This window comes from Coregonus lavaretus, assembly GCF_964263955.1.
Source record: "Coregonus lavaretus genome assembly, contig: HAP1_SCAFFOLD_1228, whole genome shotgun sequence".
Lineage (NCBI taxonomy): Eukaryota > Metazoa > Chordata > Actinopteri > Salmoniformes > Salmonidae > Coregonus > Coregonus lavaretus.
Window position 1 is genome coordinate 102,370 of NW_028166059.1, and position 26,001 is coordinate 128,370.

Genomic DNA, 26,001 nt, shown 5'->3' on the forward strand with positions numbered 1-26,001 from the left:
CACTGGTTGTGTGTTGAGGGGGAATTACAGTGAGTTAAGAAGTCTGATTGCAAGTTATCAAATTAAACTTTATTTTTTGGACCCAGGGCCTCAATTCCCTCTTTGTGTGGGGACAGCGCATCTGACGAGCAGCAACAGCCCATCAAGCGACGGAGGATGCTGGGACCAGGAGAACAACAGAGGTTGGCTATAGAGGTAAGTTGTGATGTAATTGTCAGTGTTTCCCCCTAGAACTATTTTCAGGCCTGGTAGTATGTAGCCAAAACCCTGAACAATCAGCACCTTGGTAATCATATACTTGAGTTGGACATAGGCATGTGTCAGTCAGGATCACTTGCATCAACATAGCTTAATTGCAAATTAAAGCTGATGATGTATCTTTTACAGGTATGTGATACCATCCTGAGTCATGCCAAAGAGAGGTTCTCCTTCACCCAGCACCTCATCAGCGCAACACTATTGCACGGAGAGTTGTTCCCACAACACAGTGTGAAGTTCCCCGATACAGCGCTTGAAACAACCGTGGAGGCGTACCCCATGTTGAACAAGGCCAAGCTCAAAACCGAACTGTCCCTCATCTATGAGAACAGTGAGTTCAAGGCTTGTAGTGGTGCAGTGCCCCTGTACCAGTTCTTCATGGAGAACAACCTTCAGAGCACTTTCACAGAGACTGCCAGCCTCCTCAAGATCCTCATCACCACACCCATGACAACTGCTGAGTCAGAAAGGTGCTTCTCTACACTGAAAAGGATCAAGACCTTCCTGAGAAACAGCATGACACAGGATCGCCTGAACGCTCTGGCCATGCTCTCCATGGAGAAGAAACTTGTCAGGGACATTCCTGACTTTAATCAAAGGGTCATTGAGAGGTTTGCCACTCAGAAGGACAGACGGGCAAAATTCCTGTACAAATAAGATGACAGACACACACACACAGAGCAGCTCTGGCCGCATGTTTCTTTGTATATAGTTGACCTTAGCATAAAAAATCCAGTTATATATGGTACTCTAGAAAGTCTTAATAGTGTCTTTGCTAATATTACTGTATATATGTTGTTTGTATCAATTAATTGTTGCAGTTCTGGAGCACATTAACAATTAGTCACATTTAGTATGATCATAAAATACTGTATGCTATTCTTCCAGTCAAAGGTTTGAGTTCATCCACTTGATATCCATTTCTATATTATACATCCTTTTATACAGTGTAAGATTTCCTATAAACTTTATAATAATTTCATGTTATTGTCCACTTTCCACTCTGTTCTGACAGCATGCCTGTTGCGTTGCCTGTTTACTACCAATGGTGAAAAGTTCACTTTAAATGCAAATGAAAGGCTTGGGTTTGTGTAATATGTTTTTGTGTAAGAATGCCTCAACTTTTTAATATTGGCATTAAATAATTACTGAATGTTTCACTGAGCACTGCTGTCCTGCAGTTTGTGTTAAAATATATCGCGATGGTTACAGGAAAAAAAAAGTATGGCACAGCCCCACCGAGAATATTTTTCACCAGCCGCCACTGGTCATGACTCATGCAGAGGGAGGAACTAAAATCCACATTTTACTTTCACAGCCTCGACAGGCTAGGCTATGAACCACATAGTGTTTTACCATATCTCATTTGAACTTAGTTTATTTAGATAAATAAAAGTAACAAACTAGCAAATATGGCCAAACTAAGGTTTATCATTTCGTGTTTCTGGCTTTGTCTGGCGCGAACGGTGGTCTCCGAAGGTAAGTTGAACCGACTGACAGGGCCGAACGTAGCGTTTGGCATACCTACTATTTGTTAGGCTACTTGTTTCCTATTGGGGCCTAATTGTATATCATAGCCAGCAACATCACATACTTTTTGATTATCATGAACAATAGGTATATGTAAGAATGTATTTTATGAACACTATGTGCGCTGTAACTTCAAGTTAGAAGCGCAGCCGCGGAGTGGGATTCATATCACTGAAAAAAAACACGGCAATCTGAAATCATAAACGACATTATGGAGGAATGGACAATAGCCTAAACACACTCTTCCTATTGATTTTCAACATATTACGTCTGAATGATTTTAAACGACGTCTATGTGGGTTTCGTTGAAAAAGAAGGACCGCGCCCTTCCTGTTCCGTTTAGCTAAACACAGAGCAAGTTATCGGATATTGAGTCCTGGCCTAACCAAGGCTCAACCCTAAAGAAGGGTCTGCATGATCATGGCAGGGCCGGTGTTAGGGCCCGCTCTACCGTACCTCCTTGCCCATCCAAATAAAATATAAAAATATTGATAATTATTTGACCGAGACCGAAAGACCCATCAATCTCAGATAAAGAATCCGAGTGAGCGAAACAGTGCCCCTCTGTCTCAGTATGTGTAAACAATGAATCTGATTCTGTCTGGACCAAAAGAGTATGGCATGTCATACTATTTCTGTCCAGACAGCATCAGATACATGGGCAACATATAGGATGCTGGCTTCCCCTAAATTATTTACTAGGGATCCCCCTTACTAGGGATGCCCCCTACTCTTCCTGGGGTCCAAACATATTTAGGCACTTACATTACACATAAAACAGAAGATAAAACAGTTCATCATACAACATTATTACACCACTACATATCTACAATACAAAATGTATAATACCACCATACAACAATATTACAAGGTACGTGTGTGTAGAGTGTGTGTGCTAGTGTTTGTATGCGTGCATCTGTTTCAGTGTGTGTGCCTCTTCACGGTCCCCGCTCCATAAGGTGTATTTTTTAATCTGATTCTACTGCTTGCATCAGTTACCTGATGTGGAATATAGTTCCATGTAGCTATGGCTCTATGTAGTACTGTGCGCCTCCCATAGTCTGTTCTTGACTTGGTGATTGTGAAGGGACCTCTGGTACCATATTCAGCTTGTCAACTGTTACGTTCTCCCCTCGGGTGTAGTTCGTCTGAGGAGACGTACAGTGGGGGAAAAAAGTATTTAGTCAGCCACCAATTGTGCAAGTTCTCCCACTTAAAAAGATGAGAGAGGCCTGTAATTTTCATCATAGGTACACGTCAACTATGACAGACAAATTGAGAGAAAAAAATTCCAGAAAATCACATTGTAGGATTTTTAATGAATTTATTTGCAAATTATGGTGGAAAATAAGTATTTGGTCACCTACAAACAAACAAGATTTCAGGCTCTCACAGACCTGTAACTTCTTTAAGAGGCTCCTCTGTCCTCCACTCGTTACCTGTATTAATGGCACCTGTTTGAACTTGTTATCAGTATAAAAGACTCCTGTCCACAACCTCAAACAGTCACACTCCAAACTCCACTATGGCCAAGACCAAAGAGCTGTCAAAGGACACCAGAAACAAAATTGTAGACCTGCACCAGGCTGGGAAGACTGAATCTGCAATAGGTAAGCAGCTTGGTTTGAAGAAATCAACTGTGGGAGCAATTATTAGGAAATGGAAGACATACAAGACCACTGATAATCTCCCTCGATCTGGGGCTCCACGCAAGATCTCACCCCGTGGGGTCAAAATGATCACAAGAACGGTGAGCAAAAATCCCAGAACCACACGGGGGGACCTAGTGAATGACCTGCAGAGAACTGGGACCAAAGTAACAAAGCCTACCATCAGTAACACACTACGCCGCCAGGGACTCAAATCCTGCAGTGCCAGACGTGTCCCCCTGCTTAAGCCAGTACATGTCCAGGCCCTTCTGAAGTTTGCTAGAGTGCATTTGGATGATCCAGAAGAGGATTGGGAGAATGTCATATGGTCAGATGAAACCAAAATATAACTTTTTGGTAAAAACTCAACTCGTCGTGTTTGGAGGACAAAGAATGCTGAGTTGCATCCAAAGAACACCATACCTACTGTGAAGCATGGGGGTGGAAACATCATGCTTTGGGGCTGTTTTTCTGCAAAGGGACCAGGACGACTGATCCGTGTAAAGGAAAGAATGGGGGCATGTATCGTGAGATTGAGTGAAAACCTCCTTCCATCAGCAAGGGCATTGAAGATGAAACGTGGCTGGGTCTTTCAGCATGACAATGATCCCAAACACACCGCCCGGGCAACAAAGGAGTGGCTTCGTAAGAAGCATTTCAAGGTCCTGGAGTGGCCTAGCCAGTCTCCAGATCTCAACCCCATAGAAAATCTTTGGAGGGAGTTGAAAGTCCGTGTTGCCCAAAACATCACTGCTCTAGAGGAGATCTGCATGGAGGAATGGGCCAAAATACCAGCAACAGTGTGTGAAAACCTTGTGAAGACTTACAGAAAACGTTTGACCTGTGTCATTGCCAACAAAGGGTATAACAAAGTATTGAGAAACTTCTGTTATTGACCAAATACTTATTTTCCACCATAATTTGCAAATAAATTCATTAAATCCTACAATGTGATTTTCTGGAAAAAATTCTCATTTTCTCTGTCATAGTTGACGTGTACCTATGATGAAAATTACAGGCCTCTCTCATCTTTTTAAGTGGGAGAACTTGCACAATTGGTGGCTGACTAAATACTTTTTTTCCCCCACTGTAAATGCCCGTGCCTGCGCACTGTCAAATTGCATCAATTCAAAATCTGGTATAGGAACAAAAAGAGGTCAATACACGTCTTTTTAAGATATACTAGTATTTTAATTAATGCAAACACTTGAATGGTAAATATGATGTTCGTATATACGGGCCCACTGAAAAACCACGCAGGGCAGACAGAGAACTAACTTTTTCAACCCAAGGTTCTTCTTTAATACTCTGACAGAGATAGTTCCTGCTCCAGGCTGGGCCTGTCAGAGTAGAGGCTGGGTGTGGTTTAAACTTACCCAACCTATTGTTGGCGCACAGGCTGGTCCCATCCTCTTGGCGCATCCCTGTTGCCAGGTGTTAGTTGTTTCTGTTGCAGTACACATGTCCTTGAGCGGTTTAACAAAGACGCAGTGTGTGTGAGTCACAAGTCTCTCAGCCTACCCCCTAACGGTTCCTCACATTAATCACAGCTTGTTATGTTAAACAATCTATATCAGTACAGCACAAACCTATTATGTTTAATCATTAATGTATTCTTTCTAAGCTAGGCATCACATCTAGTTGTAAGAGAATAGATCCCACAGCACACAAGGTAAACTAGATGGATGGGGAAGAAATGTGGGGTGTAACTAACTAAAATAACCAGACACAACAACCAGAACTCAATGTTAGCCCTCTGGGGTTGTTTAGTAAAGTTTTAAACAAAATAATATACAACACCCATAAAGAAACTGTAATAAAACAAAGACCAATCAAACAAACCAGGGAAGGTAAGAGAATGGAATATTTGGGAACGGGGTCCAAGTAATGAAAATAAATAAAAGGTCCCTCCTCTACACACCTAATCCTTCCTAACACACTCTAAGCCTTAACCAGCTTTCCTACCTGTTACCATAAATACAGGGGTGACACCCGCCCGGCTAACCTAGTGTGTAAAACAATGGGTTATATATGTGTGAATGTACACCCATGGGCAGAACTACCCTTCCCTTCTCCAGGACCCAGGTAGGGTGGAATACAGCAGGAGGACAGGCTGAAACACAAACAAAGATATATCAAAACAACCAATAACCAACTCCTCAAACAAAAAGTGCCCCCTCTATCTCTCTCGAGGTCACACGTTCTACAGTTTATACTCTAGTCAATCAGTCACTCAACCACAGCTGCCAGCACTCCGAACCGAAGCCATGCCCACCATCGTCAGCCGCAACTCAGCACACCTGTAATAACGAGAACACACACACAGAACAACCACTCTAAACCACACACACACACTACAAAAGAAAATTGGGAGAAAGAAAAACATGTCACACGTAACATCAACACCTCTTACAAAAACAAGTAGTGATGAAGTCAATCTCTGCTCCACTTTGAGCCATTGACATATATATATCATTAATGTTAGCTCTCCGTGTACATTTAAGGGCCAGCCATGCTGCCCTGTTCTGAGCCAATTGTAATTTTCCCTCTTTGTGGCACCTGACCACATGACTGAACAGATTGCTTTGCCACAATTATATAATTACTACTATCTAAATAAAAACATTCAAAATACTTTACCAGAGAGCATTACTTGGCCACAGAGGATCATTAGCTTCTTTAAAAAAAAATAGCTGTTGATTGTTTCAAATCACAAGTGTGCCTACTTGGGCGTGGCAATATGTCTAGCTGATTGAGTTGTCAGTGAAAAGCATATAAACTATGTGTGAAGATAATGTTTTCTTGAGTATACATTTTCATGTTACTACAAAAATAAGCTATGAAATAACACATGGAATCATGTAGTAACCAAAAAAGTGTTAAACAAATCTAAATATATTTTAGATTCTTCAAAGTAGCCATAGATCCTTCAAAGTAGCCACCCTTTGCCTTGATGACAGCTTTGCACACTCTTGGCATTCTCTCAGCCAGCTTCACCTGGAATGCTTTTCCAACAGTCTTGAAGGAGTTCCCACATACAGTGGGGGAAAAAAGTATTTAGTCAGCCACCAATTGTGCAAGTTCTCCCACTTAAAAAGATGAGAGAGGCCTGTAATTTTCATCATAGGTACACGTCAACTATGACAGATAAATTGAAAAAGAAAAATCCAGAAAATCCCATTGTAGGATTTTTAATGAATTTATTTGCAAATTATGGTGGAAAATAAGTATTTGGTCACCTACAAACAAGCAAGATTTCTGGCTCTCACAGACCTGTAACTTCTTCTTTAAGAGGCTCCTCTGTCCTCCACTCGTTACCTGTATTAATGGCACCTGTTTGAACTTGTTATCAGTATAAAAGACACCTGTCCACAACCTCAAACAGTCACACTCCAAACTCCACAATGGCCAAGACCAAAGAGCTGTCAAAGGACACCAAAAACAAAATTGTAGACCTGCACCAGGCTGGGAAGACTGAATCTGCAATAGGTAAGCAGCTTGGTTTGAAGAAATCAACTGTGGGAGCAATTATTAGGAAATGGAAGACATACAAGACCACTGATAATCTCCCTCGATCTGGGGCTCCACGCAAGATCTCACCCCGTGGGGTCAAAATGATCACAAGAACGGTGAGCAAAAATCCCAGAACCACACGGGGGGACCTAGTGAATGACCTGCAGAGAGCTGGGACCAAAGTAACAAAGCCTACCATCAGTAACACACTACGCCGCCAGGGACTTAAATCCTGCAGTGCGAGACGTGTCCCCCTGCTTAAGCCAGTACATGTCCAGGCCCGTCTGAAGTGCATTTGGATGATCCAGAAGAGGATTGGGAGAATGTCATATGGTCAGATGAAACCAAAATATAACTTTTTGGTAAAAACTCAACTCGTCATGTTTGGAGGACAAAGATTGCTGAGTTGCATCCAAAGAACACATTTTACATTACATTTACATTTTAGTCATTTAGCAGACGCTCTTATCCAGAGCGACTTACAGGAGCAATTAGGGTTAAGTGCCTTGCTCAAGGGCACATTTACGTCATTTAGCAGACGCTCTTATCCAGAGCGACTTACAAATTGGTGCATTCACCCTATAGCCAGTGGGAAAACCACTTTACACTATGAAGCACCTACTGTGAAGCATGGGGTTGGAAACATCATGCTTTGGGGCTGTTTTTCTGCAAAGGGACCAGGACGACTGATCCGTGTAAAGGAAAGAATGAATGGGGCCATGTATCGTGAGATTTTGAGTGAAACCCTCCTTCCATCAGCAAGGGCATTGAAGATGAAACGTGTCTGGGTCTTTCAGCATGACAATGATCCCAAACACACCGCCCGGGCAACGAAGGAGTGGCTTCGTAAGAAGCATTTCAAGGTCCTGGAGTGGCCTAGCCAGTCTCCAGATCTCAACCCCATAGAAAATCTTTGGAGGGAGTTGAAAGTCTGTGTTGCCCAGCGACAGCCCCAAAACATCACTGCTCTAGAGGAGATCTGCATGGAGGAATGGGCCAAAATACCAGCAACAATGTGTGAAAACCTTGTGAAGACTTACAGAAAACGTTTGACCTGTGTCATTGCCAACAAAGGGTATATAACAAAATATTGAGAAACTTTTGTTATTGACCAAATACTTATTTTCCACCATCATATGCCAATAAATTCATAAAAAATCCTACAATGTGATTTTCTGGATTTTTTTTCCTCATTTTGTCTGTCATAGTTGACGTGTACCTATGATGAAAATTACAGGCCTCTCTCATCTTTTTAAGTGGGAGAACTTGCACAATTGGTGGCTGACTAAATACTTTTTTTCCCCACTGTATGCTTAGCACTTGTTGGCTGCTTTTCCTTCACTCTGCCGTCCAACTCATCCCAAACCATCTCAATTGGGTTGAGGTCGGGGGATTGGAGAGGCCAAGTCATCTGATGCAGCACTCCATTACTCTCCTTCTTGGTCAAATAGCCCTTACACAGCCTGGAGGTGTGTTGGGTCATTGTCCTGTCGAAAAACAAAATGATTGTCTCACGAAGCGCAAACCAGATGGGATGGCATATTGCTGCAGAATGCTGTGGTAGCCATGCTTGTTAAGTGTGCCTTGAATTCTAAATACATCACAGAGAGTGTCACCAGCAAGGCACCCCCACACCATCACACCTCCTCCTCCATGCTTCACGGTGGGAACCACACATGCAGAGATCATCCGTTCACCTACTCTGCATCTCACAAAGACACAGCGGTTAGATTCCAGACCAAATTTGGATTCCAGACCAAAGGATAGATTTCCACCGGTCTAATGTCCATTGCTCGTGTTTCTTGGTCCAAGTAAGTCTCTTCTTCCTATTGGTGTCCTTTAGTAGTGGTTTCTTTGCAGCAATTCAACCATGAAGGCCTGATTCACGCGGTCTCCTCTGAACAGTTGCTGTTGAGATGTGTCTGTTACTTGAACTCTGTGAAGCAATTATTTGGGCTGCAATTTCTGAGGCTGGTAACTCTAATGAACTTATCCTTTGCAGCAGAGGTAACACTGAGTCTTCCTTTCCTGTGGCAGACCTCATCAAATCAAATCAAATTGTATTTGTCACATGCGCCGAATACAACAGGTGTAGACCTTACAATGAAATCTTACTTACAAGCCCTTAACCAACAATGCAGTTTTAAGAAAGAATACCCCAAAAAAATCACACAAAAATACAATCTAAAATAATACGAAATAAATGTAACAAATAATTAAAGAGCAGCAGTAAAAATAACAATAGCGAGGCTATATACAGGGGGTACCGGTACTGAGTCGATGTGCGGGGGCACCAGTTAGTCGAGGTAATTGGGGTAATATGTACATGTACAGTGGGGAGAACAAGTATTTGATACACTGCCAATTTTGCAGGTTTTCCTACTTACAAAGCATGTAGAGGTCTGTCATTTTTTATCAAAGGTACACTTCAACTGTGAGAGACGGAAGTTAAAACAAAAATCCAGAAAATCACATTGTATGATTTTTAAGTAATTAATTTGCATTTTATTGCATGACATAAGTATTTGATACATCAGAAAAGCAGAACTTAATATTTGGTACAGAAACCTTTGTTTGCAATTACAGAGATCATACGTTTCCTGTAAGTCTTGACCAGGTTTGCACACACTGCAGCAGGGATTTTGGTCCACTCCTCCATACAGACCATCTCCAGATCCTTCAGGTTTCGGGGCTGTCGCTGGACAATACAGACTTTCAGCTCCCTCCAAAGATTTTCTATTGGGTTCAGGTCTGGAGACTGGCTAGGTCACTCCAGGACCTTGAGATGCTTCTTACGGAGCCACTCCTTAGTTGCCCTGGCTGTGTGTTTCGGGTCGTTGTCATGCTGGAAGACCCAGCCACGACCCATCTTCAATGCTCTTACTGAGGGAAGGAGGTTGTTGGCCAAGATCTCGCGATACATGGCCCCATCCATCCTCCCCTCAATACGGTGCAGTCGTCCTGTCCCCTTTGCAGAAAAGCATCCCCAAAGAATGATGTTTCCACCTCCATGCTTCACGGTTGGGATGGTGTTCTTGGGGTTGTATTCATCCTTCTTCTTCCTCCAAACATGGCGAGTGGAGTTTAGACCAAAAAGCTCTATTTTTGTCTCATCAGACCACATGACCTTCTCCCATTCCTCCTCTGGATCATCCAGATGGTCATTGGCAAACTTCAGACGGGCCTGGACATGCGCTGGCTTGAGCAGGGGGAACTTGCGTGCGCTGCAGGATTTTAATCCATGACGGCGTAGTGTGTTACTAATGGTTTTCTTTGAGACTGTGGTCCCAGCTCTCTTCAGGTCATTGACCAGGTCCTGCCGTGTAGTTCTGGGCTGATCCCTCACCTTCCTCATGATCATTGATGCCCCACGAGGTGAGATCTTGCATGGAGCCCCAGACCGAGGGTGATTGACCATCATCTTGAACTTCTTACATTTTCTAATAATTGTGGCAACAGTTGTTGCCTTCTCACCAAGCTGCTTGCCTATTGTCCTGTAGCCCATCCCAGCCTTGTGCAGGTCTACAATTTTATCCCTGATGTCCTTACACAGCTCTCTGGTCTTGGCCATTGTAGAGAGGTTGGAGTCTGTTTGATTGAGTGTGTGGACAGGTGTCTTTTATACAGGTAACGAGTGCAGTTAATACAGGTAATGAGTGGAGAACAGGAGGGCTTCTTAAAGAAAAACTAACAGGTCTGTGAGAGCCGGAATTCTTACTGGTTGGTATGTGATCAAATACTTATGTCATGCAATAAAATGCAAATTAATTACTTAAAAATCATACAATGTGATTTTCTGGATTTTTGTTTTAGATTCCATCTCTCACAGTTGAAGTGTACCTATGATAAAAATTACAGACCTCTACATGCTTTGTAAGTAGGAAAACCTGCAAAATTGGCAGTGTATCAAATACTTGTTCACCCCACTGTAGGTAGAGTTATTAAAGTGACTATGCATAAATAATAAACAGAGAGTAGCAGCAGCGTAAAAGAAGGGTGGGGGGGCAATGCAAATAGTCTGGGTAACCATTTGATTAGATGTTCAGGAGTCTTATGGCTTGGGAGTAGAAGCTGTTTAGAAGCCTCTTGGACCTAGACTTGGCGCTCCGGTACCGCTTGCCATGCGGTAGCAGAGAGAACAGTCTATGACTAGGGTGGCTGAAGTCTTTGACAATTTTTAGGGCCTTCCTCTGACACCGCCTGGTATAGAGATCCTGGATGGCAGGAAGCTTGGCCCCAGTGATGTACTGGGCCGTACGCACTACCCTCTGTAGTGCCTTGCGGTCGGAGGCCGAGCAGTTGCCATACCAGGCAGTGATGCAACCAGTCAGGATGCTCTCGATGGTCCTTTTGCGGATTTGAAGACCCAGGCCAAATATTTTCAATCTCCTTAGGGGGAATAGGTTTTGTCGTGCCCTCTTCACGACTGTCTTGGTGTGCTTGGACCATGTTAGTTTGTTGGTGAAGTGGACACCAAGGAACTTGAAGCTCTCAACCTGTTCCACTACAGCCCCGTCCATGAGAATGGGGGCGTGCTCGGTCCTCTTTTTGCTGTAGTCCACAATCATCTCCTTTGTCTTGATCACGTTGAGGGAGAGGTTGTTGTCATGGCACCACACGGCCAGGTCTCTGACCTCCTCCCTATAGGCTGTCTCGTCGTTGTATTACAAGTATTGGTCTCCACAAAGTTTGCTGCTTCAGTGTTCTTAGATCTTTATGTCAGTAGTTACTATGGTACACGGAAGTATAATTACAATTATTCCATAAGTGTCAAAGGCTTTAATTGACAATGACATTCAGTTTATGCAAAGAGTCAATATTTGCATTGTTGACCCTTCTTTTTCAAGACCTCTGCAATCTGCCCTGGCATGCTGTCAATTAACTTCTGGGCCACGTCTTGACTGATGGCAGCCCATTCTTGCATAATCAATGCTTGGAGTTTGTCAGACGTTGTGGGTTTTTGTTTGTCCACCCGCCTCTTGAGGATCGACCACAAGTTCTCAATGGGATTAAGGTCTGGGGAGTTTCCTGGCCATGGACCCAAAGTGTCAATGTTTTGTTCCCCGAGCCACTTAGTTATCACTTTTGCCTTATGGCAAGGTGCTCCATCATGCTGGAAAAGGCATTGGTCGTCACCAAACTGTTCTTGGATGGTTGGGAGAAGTTGCTCTCGGAGGATGTGTTGGTACCATTCTTTATTCATGGCTGTGTTCTTAGGCAAAATTGTGAGTGAGCCCACTCCCTTGGCTGAGAAGCAACCAACATGAATGGTCTCAGGATGCTTTACTGTTGGCATGACACAGGACTGATGGTAGCACTCACCTTGTCTTCTCCGGACAAGGTGTTTTCCAGATGCCCCAAACAATCGAAAATTACTTTACCCCAGTCCTCAGCAGTCCAATCCCTGTACCTTTTGCAGAATATCAGTCTGTCCCTGATGTTTTTCCTGGAGAGAAGTGGTTTCTTTGCTGCCCTTCTTGACACAAGGCCATCCTCCAAAAGTCTTTGCCTCACTGTGTGTGCAGATGCACTCACACCTGCCTGCTGCCATTCCTGAGCAAGCTCTGCACTGGTGGTGCCCCGGTCCCGCAGCTGAATCAACTTTAGGAGACTGTCCTGGCACTTGCTGGACTTTCTTGGGCGCCCTGATGCCTTCTTCACAACAATTGAACCTCTCTCCTTGAAGTTCTTGATGATCCGATAAATGGTTGATTTAGGTTCAATCTTACTAGCAGCAATATCCTTGCCTGTGAAGCCCTTTTTGTGCAAAGCAATGATGACGGCACGTGTTTCCTTGCACGTAACCATGGTTAACAGAGGAAGTACAATGATTTCAAGCACCACCCTCCTTTTAAAGCTTCCAGTCTGTTATTCTAACTCAATCAGCATGACAGAGTGATCTCCAGCCTTGTCCTCGTCAACACTCTCACCTGTGTTAACGAGAGAATCACTGACATGATGGCAGCTGGTCCTTTTGTGGCAGAGCTGAAATGCAGTAGAAATGTTTTTTGGGGATTAAGTTCATTTTCATGGCAAAGAGGGACTTTGCAATTAATTGCAATTCATCTGATCACTCTTCATGACATTCTGGAGTATATGCAAATTGCCATCATCAAAACTGAGGCAGCAGACTTTGAGAAAATTAGTTTTTGTGTCAGTCTCAAAACCTTCGACCACGACTGTAGACAAAGACTTAAATCTGTAGTGTAGTCTAGATATATTTCCACTGCAGTGGTGGTGGTGAGGAGGGAAATACTATCAAAGTGGGCAGGCTACATGGGCCAGATACTCCCAGCAAGCAGAATTCTAGACATAAAAAGTAAAGGTTCATAATAATGTCACTTTCAATGCCAATAGGGTTAGGTCTACATATTTATACCCTAACCATAATGTGTTACCCTGGATACATTGATACTCTGATACATGTATGAAATGTCTGCTTTTCCAGATCTTTATCATAAAGTGGGAGGTGAGCTCGTGTTGAAGCCAGACAAGTCCACTGTGCCTGGCCCCAACCCAAGCATCCTATGGAAGCATGGGAAGAACAAGGTGGCAGAGTGGGACAAGGATTTTGGTGGTCTGGACATCTATGCTTCCTTCAAAGGCCGCACAACCCTGAACCAGGCTACTGGAGAGCTGAGAATCAGTGACTTGACGAAAACAGACAGTGGAGTTTATTCTGTGGAGTTCAACAGCAAACTGCTTGACAAGACATATAAACTGTCTGTTATCAGTAAGTGTTTCTGTGTGTGTGTGTGTGTGTGTGTGTGTGTGTGTGTGTGTGCGCATACGTCTGTCTGTATATACATGTGTGTATGTGTGTGCGTGGTCGTGTAGAAACAGCAGGTTATTCAGTGCCTCACAAGCATTTCCCCAAATTATTCCTGTTTCTTTCCTCAATTTACAGAGGCAGTCCCCAAACCCACAATCACTTCTTCCTGTAACTCCAACAAAACCTCCTGCACTCTGACCTGTGAAGGCGACACCACTGATGCTGAACCTGTCACCTACAGCTGGAAAGTGGGAGAGGGGGCGTGGGAGGTCTTATACAAACAGATGAATGTCTTTAAGAGCGACACTGGCAATTCAAACAATGGTTACAAGTACATCTGCAAGTTGAATAACGCTGTTAGTGGGGAAGGGGAAGTCAGTGAGCCAGTTGAACATGTGTTTGGCCCAGGTGAGTGGACATTCATAAGTATGCTACAGTAATATGTATTGATATGTCAGTAACACTGCTAGTGTTGTAGGACATTTTGAATGCTGCACTATGTTGAATTCCTGATCAACTCCTGTCAAAGTATCAATACAAAATGTGTTTTCATTTCAGAACCTTCTGAAGTTGGTGCTGTTGTTGCTGGTGTTGTCGTTGTCATATTAGTACTTGTCGCCATCATAATAGGTAAGAACAGCACCTCTATAGTAACAGAGCACTGCACATGTACATATTTCTGAAGCACAGATTGACATAACAGCAGCAACAACAGTGAGACAGGGGGTTAGATGCACCACCTGCCGTAGGGGACAGTCTTCATAATGTGTCACAGTGAGGCATACATTTGGACCTCGCAGATTATGGATTAGCCTAATCTGAATTAATTAATTAATCAGCAAAAAGGATGGTAATTACTTTGTGGTAACCTAAAAATATGTTTAGTGTTCAATGGATATTGCATAGATGTGAAATCGCTGGCTAGATTATTTTACCTTTGTCATAGGCTACATCCATCCCGTTTTTGTTTTTTTATCGAGTGGCTCAACAGGCAAGTTTGACGTTAACTTTTACAGAAAGCTCATGTCTGCTACGTAGGCTGAATACATAGCCACAGTCAACATACTACACAACTGTTTGTTACAAACAAACTAGAACAATTATTTCAAAGAAAAGGCTCACAGTGCCTCTCTGAAGATAATGTGGGTCATGAATCTATGGAAAGCCATTCATTACCAATGGAAGAGTAGTGAAGTGTGCGGGGGACAGTTGGTAGCATGGGCGAGGGTCCTGAACAGGGCGGGAACAAAGTTGGGGAAAACTGAACTTTATGCAAATGCGCTTGAAGTACATCACAACACAAATCAATAAAACATAATGATAGGAAACTGCTAATAATAAGCCATGGGTAGAATCTTATTTGCTTACTCCTCACGTCCTCTTTTCCTTCTCAAAACCCATTGGAGAAGAAGGTCAGAGGGGAGGGACCTATAGCAGGGTAGCTCAAGAACAATTGTATAAAGTAGGCAAAAAAGTCTAAAATAATTCCAATCCCGATTAAAATGCAACGACTGTATAGAGTATTGGATGGCATGGCTCGGAGAGCAGCTGCCAGCATGGTGCCTTTTCTGTCACTTTTAGAAAGCAGAGAACCAAGAGTGCCACTTTGTTTTGCCAGTCAGCAGTTTAGGCCGGTCACTGATTGCTTTGAATTGGATGTCAGCATTTGAACTCGGCCTTGTAGTAATTTGATAGCCAGGGAATTGGGAGGTGGGGGAGTCCTCCTTTTTGGTGACCATTGGAAACCAAAAGCTATTTTATTGCTATTAAAATATAGGTTGTGATAGCTGTAGCCTAATTGGTATTTTCATTCATTCGGCCCAGTAGGCTAGTGCTATTTTTGATTAATGTATTGTTATAAAAAATAAACACAACTGAACAACTTCCCCAAAATACATGTCCTGTTTTTTTATTTTTATAAAGCTAGGCTACTTACGGTTTTTAGTCCGCTGCAGTTGTTTGTGTGTTCTTGACGACACTATAATGACTTCCCACCAACATTGTCTCTTGGGTGAAGTCATACTCATTAGCTGATAGAATGGTTAGTGAAGACTTGTACTTTAATAGGGGTTATTTCTCACTCTGTTAAACCTAACACATAAGCTACAGAACCATGGATCAATCTGGAAAATAAAATATGTATTTATTTACTCCTCAGGAATGTTGGTGTGGAAGAAAAAGAAAGGTAGGATGATTCTCTGTCTCTTCCTGTCTCAATTCTTCATACTCACTGATTCACAAACATTTTAGAACATTTGGATTCCAGTGAAAACAAAGAACCATTTTAATGAATGTTAATAATGTCTTACATTTTTGTCTCTTTTTCATCTCAGAAAATATAGATGACACCATGAGGGAAATTTTGAGCAAGGTTTTTTGTGGAATTTGTGGTAAGTGTTACCCTAACTTGACTCTGGTCCCTATTCAACCTGCTAACAGGGTCCCCAAAGTAATACAAACACAACATCATTAATTCCTTCCATTATTCCATTATAAGTATTCAGACCCTTTGCTATGAGACTCAAAATTGAGCTCAGGTGCATCCTGTTTCCATCAATCATCCTTGAGATGTTTCGACAACTTGATTGGAGTCCAACTGTGGTAAATTCAATTGATTGGACATGATTTGGAAAGGCACACACCTGTCTATATAAGGTCCCACAGTTGACAGTGCATATCAGGGCACAAACCAAGCCATGAGGTCGAAGGAATTGTCCGTAGAGCTCCGAGACAGGATTATGTCGAAGCACAGATCTGGGGAAGGGTACCAAAACATTTCTGCAGCACTGAAGGTCCCCAAGAACACAGTGGCCTCCATCATTCTTAAATGGAAGAAGTTTGGAACCACCAAGACTCTTCCTAGAGCTGGCGGCCCGGCCAAACTGAGCAATCGGGGGAGAACGGCCTTGGTCAGGGAGGTGACCAAGAACCCGATGGTAACTCTTTTATTTTTTATTTTTTATTATTATTATTTTTTTATTTTGTTGGTATTTTACCCCCTTTTTCTCCCCAATTTTGTGGTATCCAATTGGTAGTTACAGTCTTGTCCCATCGCTGCAACTCCCGTACGGACACGGGAGAGGCGAAGGTCGAGAGTCGTGCGTCCTCCGAAACACAACCCAACAGTGCCTTAGACCACTGCGCCACTCGGGAGGCCCTCCGATGGTCACTCTGACAGAGCTCCAGAGTTCCTCTGTGGAGATGGGAGAACCTTCCAGAAGGACAACCATCTCTGCAGCACTCCATCAATCAGGCCTTTATGGTAGAATGGCCAGACGAAAGCCAGTCCTCCGTATAAGTCACATGACAGCCCGCTTGAAGTTTGCCAAAAGGCACCTAAAGCACTCTCAGACCATGAGAAACAAGATTCCCCGTCTGATGAAACCAAGATTGAACTCTATGGACTGAATGCCAAGCATCACGTCTAGAGGAAACCTGGTACCATCCCTACGGTGAAGCATGGTGGTGGCAGCATCATGCTGTGGGGATGTTTTTTAGCGTCAGGGACTGGGAGACTAGTCAGGATCGAGGGAAAGATGAACGGATCAAAGTACAAAGAGATCCTTGATGAAAACCTGCTCCAGAGCGCTCAGACTGGGGCGGAGGTTCACCTTCCAACAGGACAACGACCCTAAGCACACAGCCAAGACAATGCAGGAGTGGCTTCAGGACAAGTCTCTGAATGTCCTTGAGTGGCCAAGCCAGAGCCCGGACTTGAACCCAATCGAACATCTCTGGAGAGACCTGAAAATAGCTTTGCAGCGACGCTCCCCATCCAACCTGACAGAGCTTGAGAGGATCTGCAGAGAAGAATGGGAGAAACTCCCCAAATACAGGTGTGCCATGCTTGTAGCGTCATATCCAAGAAGACTCGAGGCTGTAATCTCTGCCTAAGGTGCCTCAGCAAAGTACTGAGTAAAGTGTCTGAATACTTACAGTTGAAGTCGGAAGTTTACATACACCTTAGCCAAATACATTTAAACTCAGTTTTTCACAATTCCTGACATTTAATCCTAGTAAAAATTCCCTGTTTTAGGTCAGTTAGGATCACCACTTTATTTTAAGAATGTGAAATGTCAGAATAATAGTAGAGAATAAATAATTAAATAAATAAATAATTGGTCATTTAGCAGACGCTCTTATCCAAAGCGACTTACAGGAGCAATTAGGGTTAAGTGCCTTGCTCAAGGGCACATCGACAGATTTTTCACCTAGTGGGCTCGGGGATTAGAACCAGCGACCTTTCGGTTACTGGCACAACGCTCTTAACCACTAAGCTACCTGCCGCCCAGAATGATTTCTTTCAGCTTTTATTTCTTTCATCACATTCCCAGTGGGTCAGAAGTTTACATACACTTAATTAGTATTTGGTAGCATTGCTTTAAATTGTTTAACTTGGGTCAAACGTTTTGGATAGCCTTCTTGGGTCAAACATTTTGGATAGCCTTTCAAATTATCAGATTAGAGAAAGTTTGTCCTTCTGTTCTCCTTAGCAGCTGAAGCCAGCAGATCCAACAGTCCTAAAGATGAGGCAAAGCCTGAGGGTAAAACTGTCACGATCGTTATAGGAAACGGACCAAGGCGCAGCGTGATAGGCGTACATACTTTAATGAGTACTTAATTCAATAACAAAACAACAAAACGATACGTGAAGTCCTGAGGTTAACACAACACAAACCTTTACGGAACAAGATCCCACAATACTAAAGTGCCAAAAGGCTGCCTAAGTATGGACCCCAATCAGAGACAACGAGCTACAGCTGTCTCTGATTGGGAACCACCCTGGCCAACATAGATATGAACGATCTAGAACAGACCCAATGAAAACTAAACATAACAAGTCCACACCCTGGCTCAACATTTAAGAGTCCCCAGAGCCAGGGCGTGACAGTACCCCCCCCCCCCCCCCCCCCCCCCAAAGGCGCGGACTGCGACCGCGCCAACCAAACACAACAGGGGGGCCGGGTGGGCGTTCCGCCTTGGAGGCGGATCAGGCTCTGGGCGTGACCACCACTCTCTCGCTACCCCCCCGTAGCGCCCTTGGTCTGGTCCCGCTGGCCGGAGCTGGACTGGACACCGGTGGAGCGGATTGCTCTTGCTCCGGAGTGGAGCAGCTGACCGGTGCCGGACCAGGCACCGGTGGAACAGGCACGGGCCGTGCCGGACTGACGACGCGCACCACTGGCCTGGTGCGGGGAACAGGCACGGCCCGTGCCGGACTGACAACGCGCACCACTGGCTTGGTGCGGGGAGCAGGAACAGGCCGGACCGGGCTGGCGACGCGCACCACTGGCTTGGTGCGGGGAGCAGGAACAGGCCGGACTGGGCTGGCGACGTGCACCACAGGCTTGGTGCGGGGAGCAGGAACAGGCCGGACCGGGCTGGCGACGCGCACCACTGGCTTGGTGCGGGGAGCAGGAACAGGCCGGACCGGGCTGGCGACGCGCACCACTGGCTTGGTGCGGGGAGCAGGAACAGGCCGGACCGGGCTGGCGACGCGCACTACAGGCTTGGTGCGGGGAGCAGGCACAGGCCGGACCGGGCTGGCGACGCGCGTGACCACCACTCTCTCGCTACCCCCCCCCCCCCCGTAGCGCCCCTGGTCTGGTCTGGCCCCGCTGGCCGGAGCTGGACTAGACACCGGTGGAGCGGATTGCTCTTGCGCCGGAGTGGAGCAGCTGACCGGTGCCGGACCAGGCACCGGTGGAACAGGCACGGGCCGTGCCGGACTGACGACGCGCACCACAGGCTTGGTGTGGGGAGCAGGAACAGGCCGGACCGGGCTGGCGACGCGCACCACTGGCTTGGTGCGGGGAGCAGGAACAGGCCGGACTGGGCTGGCGACGCGCACCACAGGCTTGGTGCGAGGGACAGGAACAGGCCAGACCGTACTGGTGACACACACCACTTGCTTGGTGCGAGGAGCGGGACTGGGTTTCCTTATGAACCTCCGCTCCCTCTGCTGCCTAACCAGTACCTCTCGCCATGCCTCTACACTCTCCTTCTCCCTCATGACCAATGGCCCCCGTAACCTGGTGGCCTCCTCTCCTAATCCGCCGATACCTCCTGTAGCTGCCTCCAGCAGCCCCGTCGTCCATGCCGTGTGCCCCCCCAAAAAAATGTATTGGGGTTGCCTCTCGCCTGTCCGACGACGGCCCGGTTGGCGCCGCTTCTCCTCTCCTGCCTGGGCATCCTCCCTCATCGCCCTCCGGTAGCGGACGGCCTCCTCCTCCGTGATTCTCCCCCAACCGAGGAGGACATCTACCAGAGTAACCTCCTGTTCCATACCCGGCGTTTGCTCCTGCACACGCTGCTTGGTCCTATTTTGGTGGGATCTTCTGTCACGATCGTTATAGGAAACGGACCAAGGCGCAGCATGATAGGCGTACATACTTTAATGAGTACTTAATTCAATAACAAAACAACAAAACGATACGTGAAGTCCTGAGGTTAACACAACACAAACCTTTACGGAACAAGATCCCACAATACTAAAGTGCCAAAAGGCTGCCTAAGTATGGTCCCCAATCAGAGACAACGAGCTACAGCTGTCTCTGATTGGGAACCACCCTGGCCAACATAGATATGAACGATCTAGAACAGACCCAATGAAAACTAAACATAACAAGTCCACACCCTGGCTCAACATTTAAGAGTCCCCAGAGCCAGGGCGTGACAAAGACACAGTGGCATTCACATGGAATTCTGCCACTTAGCATCCTTTTTATTGTCATCCAGAAGTGAACACAACAAATACTAATGTGGTCTGTGTATGAGAATGTATGAAAGGCAGTGATGGAGTCCAGCCAGAACAAGGCAAGTCATACAGTTAATTTAAGACTGTATAAACAGAAGTAACTTCTTTAAAGATGGACTATACAGAAATCCCTCCTCCATTTCCTGGTTGATAAAATTCTAATAGTTTACCTAATTTCAGTTTATGTGAAAAAACAAGCAGTCATTGTGTAGAGGATCATTGTACCATCTAAACCGCTGTGAAATATATTTTCCATAACCAAAAATATTGTATATTCAGCTGTTTGAAGCTGGTGTACAAAATTGAAACGGTAAGCATAGAAATAGCATACATAGAACAGATCTACCGCTTTTTAGAATTGGTTTCAATAGGAATGAAAGATCTATACATTTCTATGTGAATTTGGTTGGGTTGCCCAAAAAGTTACGTATTGTAGCTTTAAGTAGCATTTGATGCAGTAGGACAGAGGCTGTAGTTGATGTTTTCCTTCTGTGTGTGATTCTGCAGAGGTTACGGTTCCACTAATGGCCATCACCAGAAATCTGTTTTAATTGAATTAGGGACCTTTACTCACGTGTGTGTGTGTGTGTGTGTGTGTGTGTGTGTGTGTGTGTGTGTGTGTGTGTGTGTGTGTGTGTGTGTGTGTGTGTGTGTGTGTGTGTGTGTGTGTGTGTGTGTGTGTGTGTGTGTGTGTGTGTGTGTGAGTGCAAAGCTGTAATCCCACCACCCAGAATATTTCCACGTTTTCTCATCATAACCTTATGCAAACTTAAAGGGCAAATACATCCTAAATTCAAGGAACCTCTTCTACTCTGTTTACTGTAAACACATGTTGATGGATGGTGTAACTTTAGGGGATGATCAAGTCACCAAGCATGGAGCTTCAGGGATTCTCTCTGGGGTTGCCAAGGATACCATTCATAGCGCTGTAGGAAAATACCTCCATGAATCAGTATAATAACAATCAGCCCACTAACAGGTAGTAACACTAACACACCTTTTACATGGTACTTCTATGGGGCCATTTTGACAATGCTGATATGTGGAGATGTTGCCAGAAATGTTTCTCACATTTGTGGTGGCATTATTATTATTTTTTTATATCTACGTACAGAATGAGAAGGTGATGATTACTCATGTGAGTTTAAAGTTAGCAGTGTGTTGTTTAGCCTATATAAAATGTGTATTATGCAGTTGGAATCTGCAAGAAAATGTGCTTTAAATTAAGTGTGTGATGAGTTTTTGAAATAACCTGTTTGGTTTTGGTTTCTCTTCACATCTATGCATTCGTGCACTGTCAAAATGTCACCCATAGAGGTAACACTATAGTCTGTACGGTCCAAAAGTCAATTATTTAACACACTTCAGTGTTAGTCTTCTGCTTTATTTGCTCTGTGGTTGTCAATCATTCAGGATTTGAGTTCTGAGAACAGTTTCCGTTTTGTTTGATATGACTGTTACCTGTTTAGAGATGTGGCTTGTTTTAGAACGTCTGAAGACCTTTGCAGGTTTTGTCGTCATAAAGCAGAAGTAGCAGTAGCATAGATGCTCATCTGCATATCTCAGAATATCACAAGATCTTAGATTGCTATTTTATTTGAATTCTGTTGTTGATGACTGTAAGCAGGAAGTCACTGTGTATGATGCCTACTGGTATCCTTTATTGTGAAGTGATTCTTATTGTCAAAATGTGGGGTTAGTAAGTGGTAACTTGTAGGTGAGTGGGGTCAAGTACTACTAATATCGCCACCAATTTGCTGACAGTCATTCTGAAATGATGATACCTGTTCTACATGTATTTACAGTAGATCTCAGGTGTACATGTACAGTACGCCAGTTGTTTATTGGTGTTCTCTGTTGTGTCCTCATTATTGAAGTAGCTTAGAGTGGAAATGTAGGAGAAATCTTCAACAGCTCATTGCTTGTGGTTGTGCAACTTTTATTTCATAATATTTCTTACAGAATCTTGGATTTCCTGAAGTCATGAGCTAATTTTAGACTGTATAAAGGAGAAGCAGCATTAGATGTGTATCTGCGTATCTCAGAATATCAGAGGAACTTGATTGATTCTCTTCGTGTTGTTTGTGATTTCTTCTGAGATGGTACTTTCACAGAACTTTGCTAGAATCAAGCTTTGACGATTCTTCCAAGCAGATGCAGGGTTATGCTGAAATATCATTTGGTGCAACTGTGTTTTCCTCTTTAAGCTCCACTAACCACAGACATGATAGGAGTCATACAGCCCTTAACTGGGGGAGTTGATTTATAGACAAACTTTGCTCTTCTGTCCTCAGGGACGGCTGGCAACAATGCCAACAGGGTTGAGTCGGTGACAAAACCTGAAGACACTAGCTAGGTTTCCATCCAATTGGCGACCGATTTTCATGCGAATATTCTAAAATCTGCATAAAAACAATATGCACGTTTTCCCACCAGAGATGTGTTTCCATTAAACTGACTTGTTGCGGATAAAAGGCTGTGTGTGATGACGTAGTGCACATAAAAATTACATTTGCAGGTACATTTCCATCTAATGGGTTTCCATCCCATTTTCAACTGTACTGATGGCTTTGTCACAAAAAATGTGCACTCTAGCCAACAGCTCGCAGATACAGTGTGGGCATAGCATACATGATGACATTATTATGGACAAATGTGTGAGATTATTTGTATTCGTCAAACGGCAGCCAAGCATCAATCATCATGTCACCAGAATAAGACCCTCAATATTTATTAGAAAGTAGTATCAAGCTCATCACCTTGCACTTTCACCATATTTCATCTGTAGCCTAGTAAACTGTGTACTTTCCCGAGTCGTAGTGGAAGGACCACACAACAAGTCATTGCGTGACTCCAAGTTTACTTCAGTATCATGGTTATTATATTAATATTTGCACATAAAAGCGATTCCACTGCCATTTCTTACATAATACATTTTACAGACACAAAAAGATCCCACCTTGTCTAACTTATTTTGATTTGTCGACATTTGGAAAGTCTACTGACAAATTAGCTGTTTCCATCAGGCCTGTCATGACATTTTTAATCCGAAATGTACTTTACTCACATAAAAAGGTTGGATGGACACCTGGTTACAGATTGAGGTAAAGGGGCATTCCACTGGAATTCTACAATCAAATATGTTGAGGATTGTTAGAACAAGACGGGTTTGAAAAACATATTGTGGTGGGTGGGAGGGCTTGCACTGTCTACGAAACCAATGTCTGGGAAACACTGGTGGTTCAGTAAAGAGGCTGTAGTATACCTTTTACCCTCTGTGTGTTTCCTCGGGGTGATGATGAGACTAAAACGGTTGTCAGCGCTGAACCAGGGGGTGACCTAAACACAGCTGAAAAAGGAGAGGTGAAAGAAGGTGTGTATGAGAAAGGGATAGTTCACCTCAAGTCCCGCTGAATGCATCAGGATAAATGTACAGACCTCAGTCTCAAATAGATGGGAAAGACTGGCATCATCTTAAACTGTCATAAATGTTCATAACACAGCAGGAATCAGTGCCATTGTAATTAAGGCATTCTTGAATCACATTAATTCTGAATGATTTTATATCTCCAGTTGAGTTCTCCTATTGTGTGTTTTCTTGCAGAGGGGTCCATGCTGCTGAACGAAGACAGGGTGAAGTACCACAATGACAATGGAGAGGGGGCAGCAAAGGATTATTCAGTATTGTAGGACGGTAAGTTGGAGTGTGATAACAATGTAGACTGTTTTCACTTCATTTCCCTTTATTGTGCAATACTTCTACCCCACTCTGGCCAACTCACTATAAGTAGACTGTTACTAACTCTTGTTCCTACTGATTTATTCCTAACTGACATCTCTCTAGTCAGGGAACTGTGGACCAGAGGTACACAGAGGATCATGAAGACAAGAGAACCCACCGTCTCATCTGGGCTACCAGCGCTGGAGGACAATGCGCTGTAATGTCCAGAGAACATTTCTATATCAATAGACTGATTGATGATTGGTGAAAGGGAGGTCCATTTATAACAGTGTGCTTTATAAAAACAAGGAGTGGGAAATGTGTAGCAATAATTTGACCCCTATAAGACCTTTTTGCAATTTAGTATAAGTATGCACAACCCCAACAAAAAGCAAAGCACCTTTAAAGCGTCATATTAAAACTTTGATAAAAAATGATAAAGCAGCAACATAAATCTTAAACCAACTCAAAACTGGATGCAATAAGGCTTTTTTGTATTGGATATAACCAGCAATCAAAGCAAATCAATAGTCAATACCGTCAATAGTCCAAAGGTCAAAGTCAAAAAGAGATTCAGTTCAACCAAAACTGTCCTTTAAATCCATGATTCCCAAGAATTATTCAATTCAGTTCTTTCCCAAAAAAGGTAAATCCACAGAAAATATAAATTATAATCCAATAGGAAGAGCAGGAGAATCAATCAACAATTCACATTCAATCAGATACGCTCATCACTCCTTGGTGTTGAATGGAAGTCCTTCCCAGCTCCCATCCTCGCAGGAGGCCTTTTGCTACACCATCATTGTTAATAACAATTTGTTGTTAATTGATTTGCCTAGTTAAATTAAATAAATAATTAAAAATGTCAGAAGTCCAGTAATTCACTTTTCCAGGCAAATAATTCAGTGGAACAGGTTTAAAATACACCATTACGGAACTATTTTACTTTCAAAGTTTTCTAAAAACCATTTCCTCTTTGTTCCTCACACCACAGCCTTTTTGTTTCGCTCTTTCCTTTCCTACCCACATGACCCCATACTTAAATTGACAGGTATCATTTTTGACCAATCAACAGAATGTCCACTCTGCTGCACTTAAATCATGGCATTGAGTTACATTAATTTTTTTACCTAGGAATACATGCATAACCATTCATTCTGTTTCATTTCATATCACATTTAATGTGGCGACGTTACACGTGTCAGTTTATTTTAATATCGTCTAGTAAGTAACGTCCAAAGCTGCAGCTTCTACTCTGCATATTTCTGAGCTTCAACCTCTGTAATCTCTTCTATTTAAGAACAAGTGTATGTCTAGCGAGTGTTATGCACATGTCAAGATATTAGGTCTTCTGTATTTTAACTGTGAGTTCTTTGCCCGCCTGCTGGAATTTGACCTCCTCTCAACAGACAGGAAATGAAAGTTTTTTATTTATTTATTTGCTCTGTGTGCTTTTCAGGTGTTTTTCATACAATCAAAATGTCTAATGTCATTTTTGCATGACAATTTGTTTTAGAAAAATAAATTGTTTGTATGCTTATATTGACATTATAATTTCCCCCTGTTGTACATTAATCATTGTGTGTGTGTGTGTGTGTGTGTGTGTGTGTGTGTGTGTGTGTGTGTGTGTGTGTGTGTGTGTGTGTGTAATGTAATGTATGTATGTATGTAAGAAATATTATTTTGAAAAATGTAAATATTTTGTATAAAAGCCTTTATATAATTTGAAAAAAAACACTGTATCAGGCCATTTTGAAATATATTTAAATAGGATGAAATAAACAAGTGATGCTGCTGAGAA

General features: G+C 43.4%; 1 protein-coding gene across 1 annotated transcript; it reads left to right on the top strand.

Moving 5' to 3' along the window:
* Positions 1 to 1,530: 1,530 nt before the first annotated feature.
* Positions 1,531 to 26,001, top strand: LOC311115161 (uncharacterized protein). Its single transcript, XM_084190365.1, has 8 exons — positions 1,531 to 1,737; positions 13,399 to 13,683; positions 13,858 to 14,130; positions 14,281 to 14,352; positions 15,881 to 15,907; positions 16,056 to 16,112; positions 24,084 to 24,173; positions 24,324 to 26,001. Exons 1-7 carry the CDS (start codon positions 1,671 to 1,673, stop codon positions 24,167 to 24,169), a joined length of 867 nt encoding a protein of 288 aa, XP_084046491.1. The 5' UTR covers positions 1,531 to 1,670; the 3' UTR covers positions 24,170 to 24,173; positions 24,324 to 26,001.

Coding starts and splice junctions, on each gene's coding strand:
- LOC311115161 (XM_084190365.1), top strand. CDS start 1,671: ATGGCCAAACTAAGGTTTATCATTTCGTGTTTCTGGCTTTGTCTGGCG. Junction 14,131..14,280: donor TGAACATGTGTTTGGCCCAG/GTGAGTGGACAT, acceptor TTTTCATTTCAG/AACCTTCTGAAGTTGGTGCT. Junction 16,113..24,083: donor GGTTTTTTGTGGAATTTGTG/GTAAGTGTTACC, acceptor GTTTTCTTGCAG/AGGGGTCCATGCTGCTGAAC.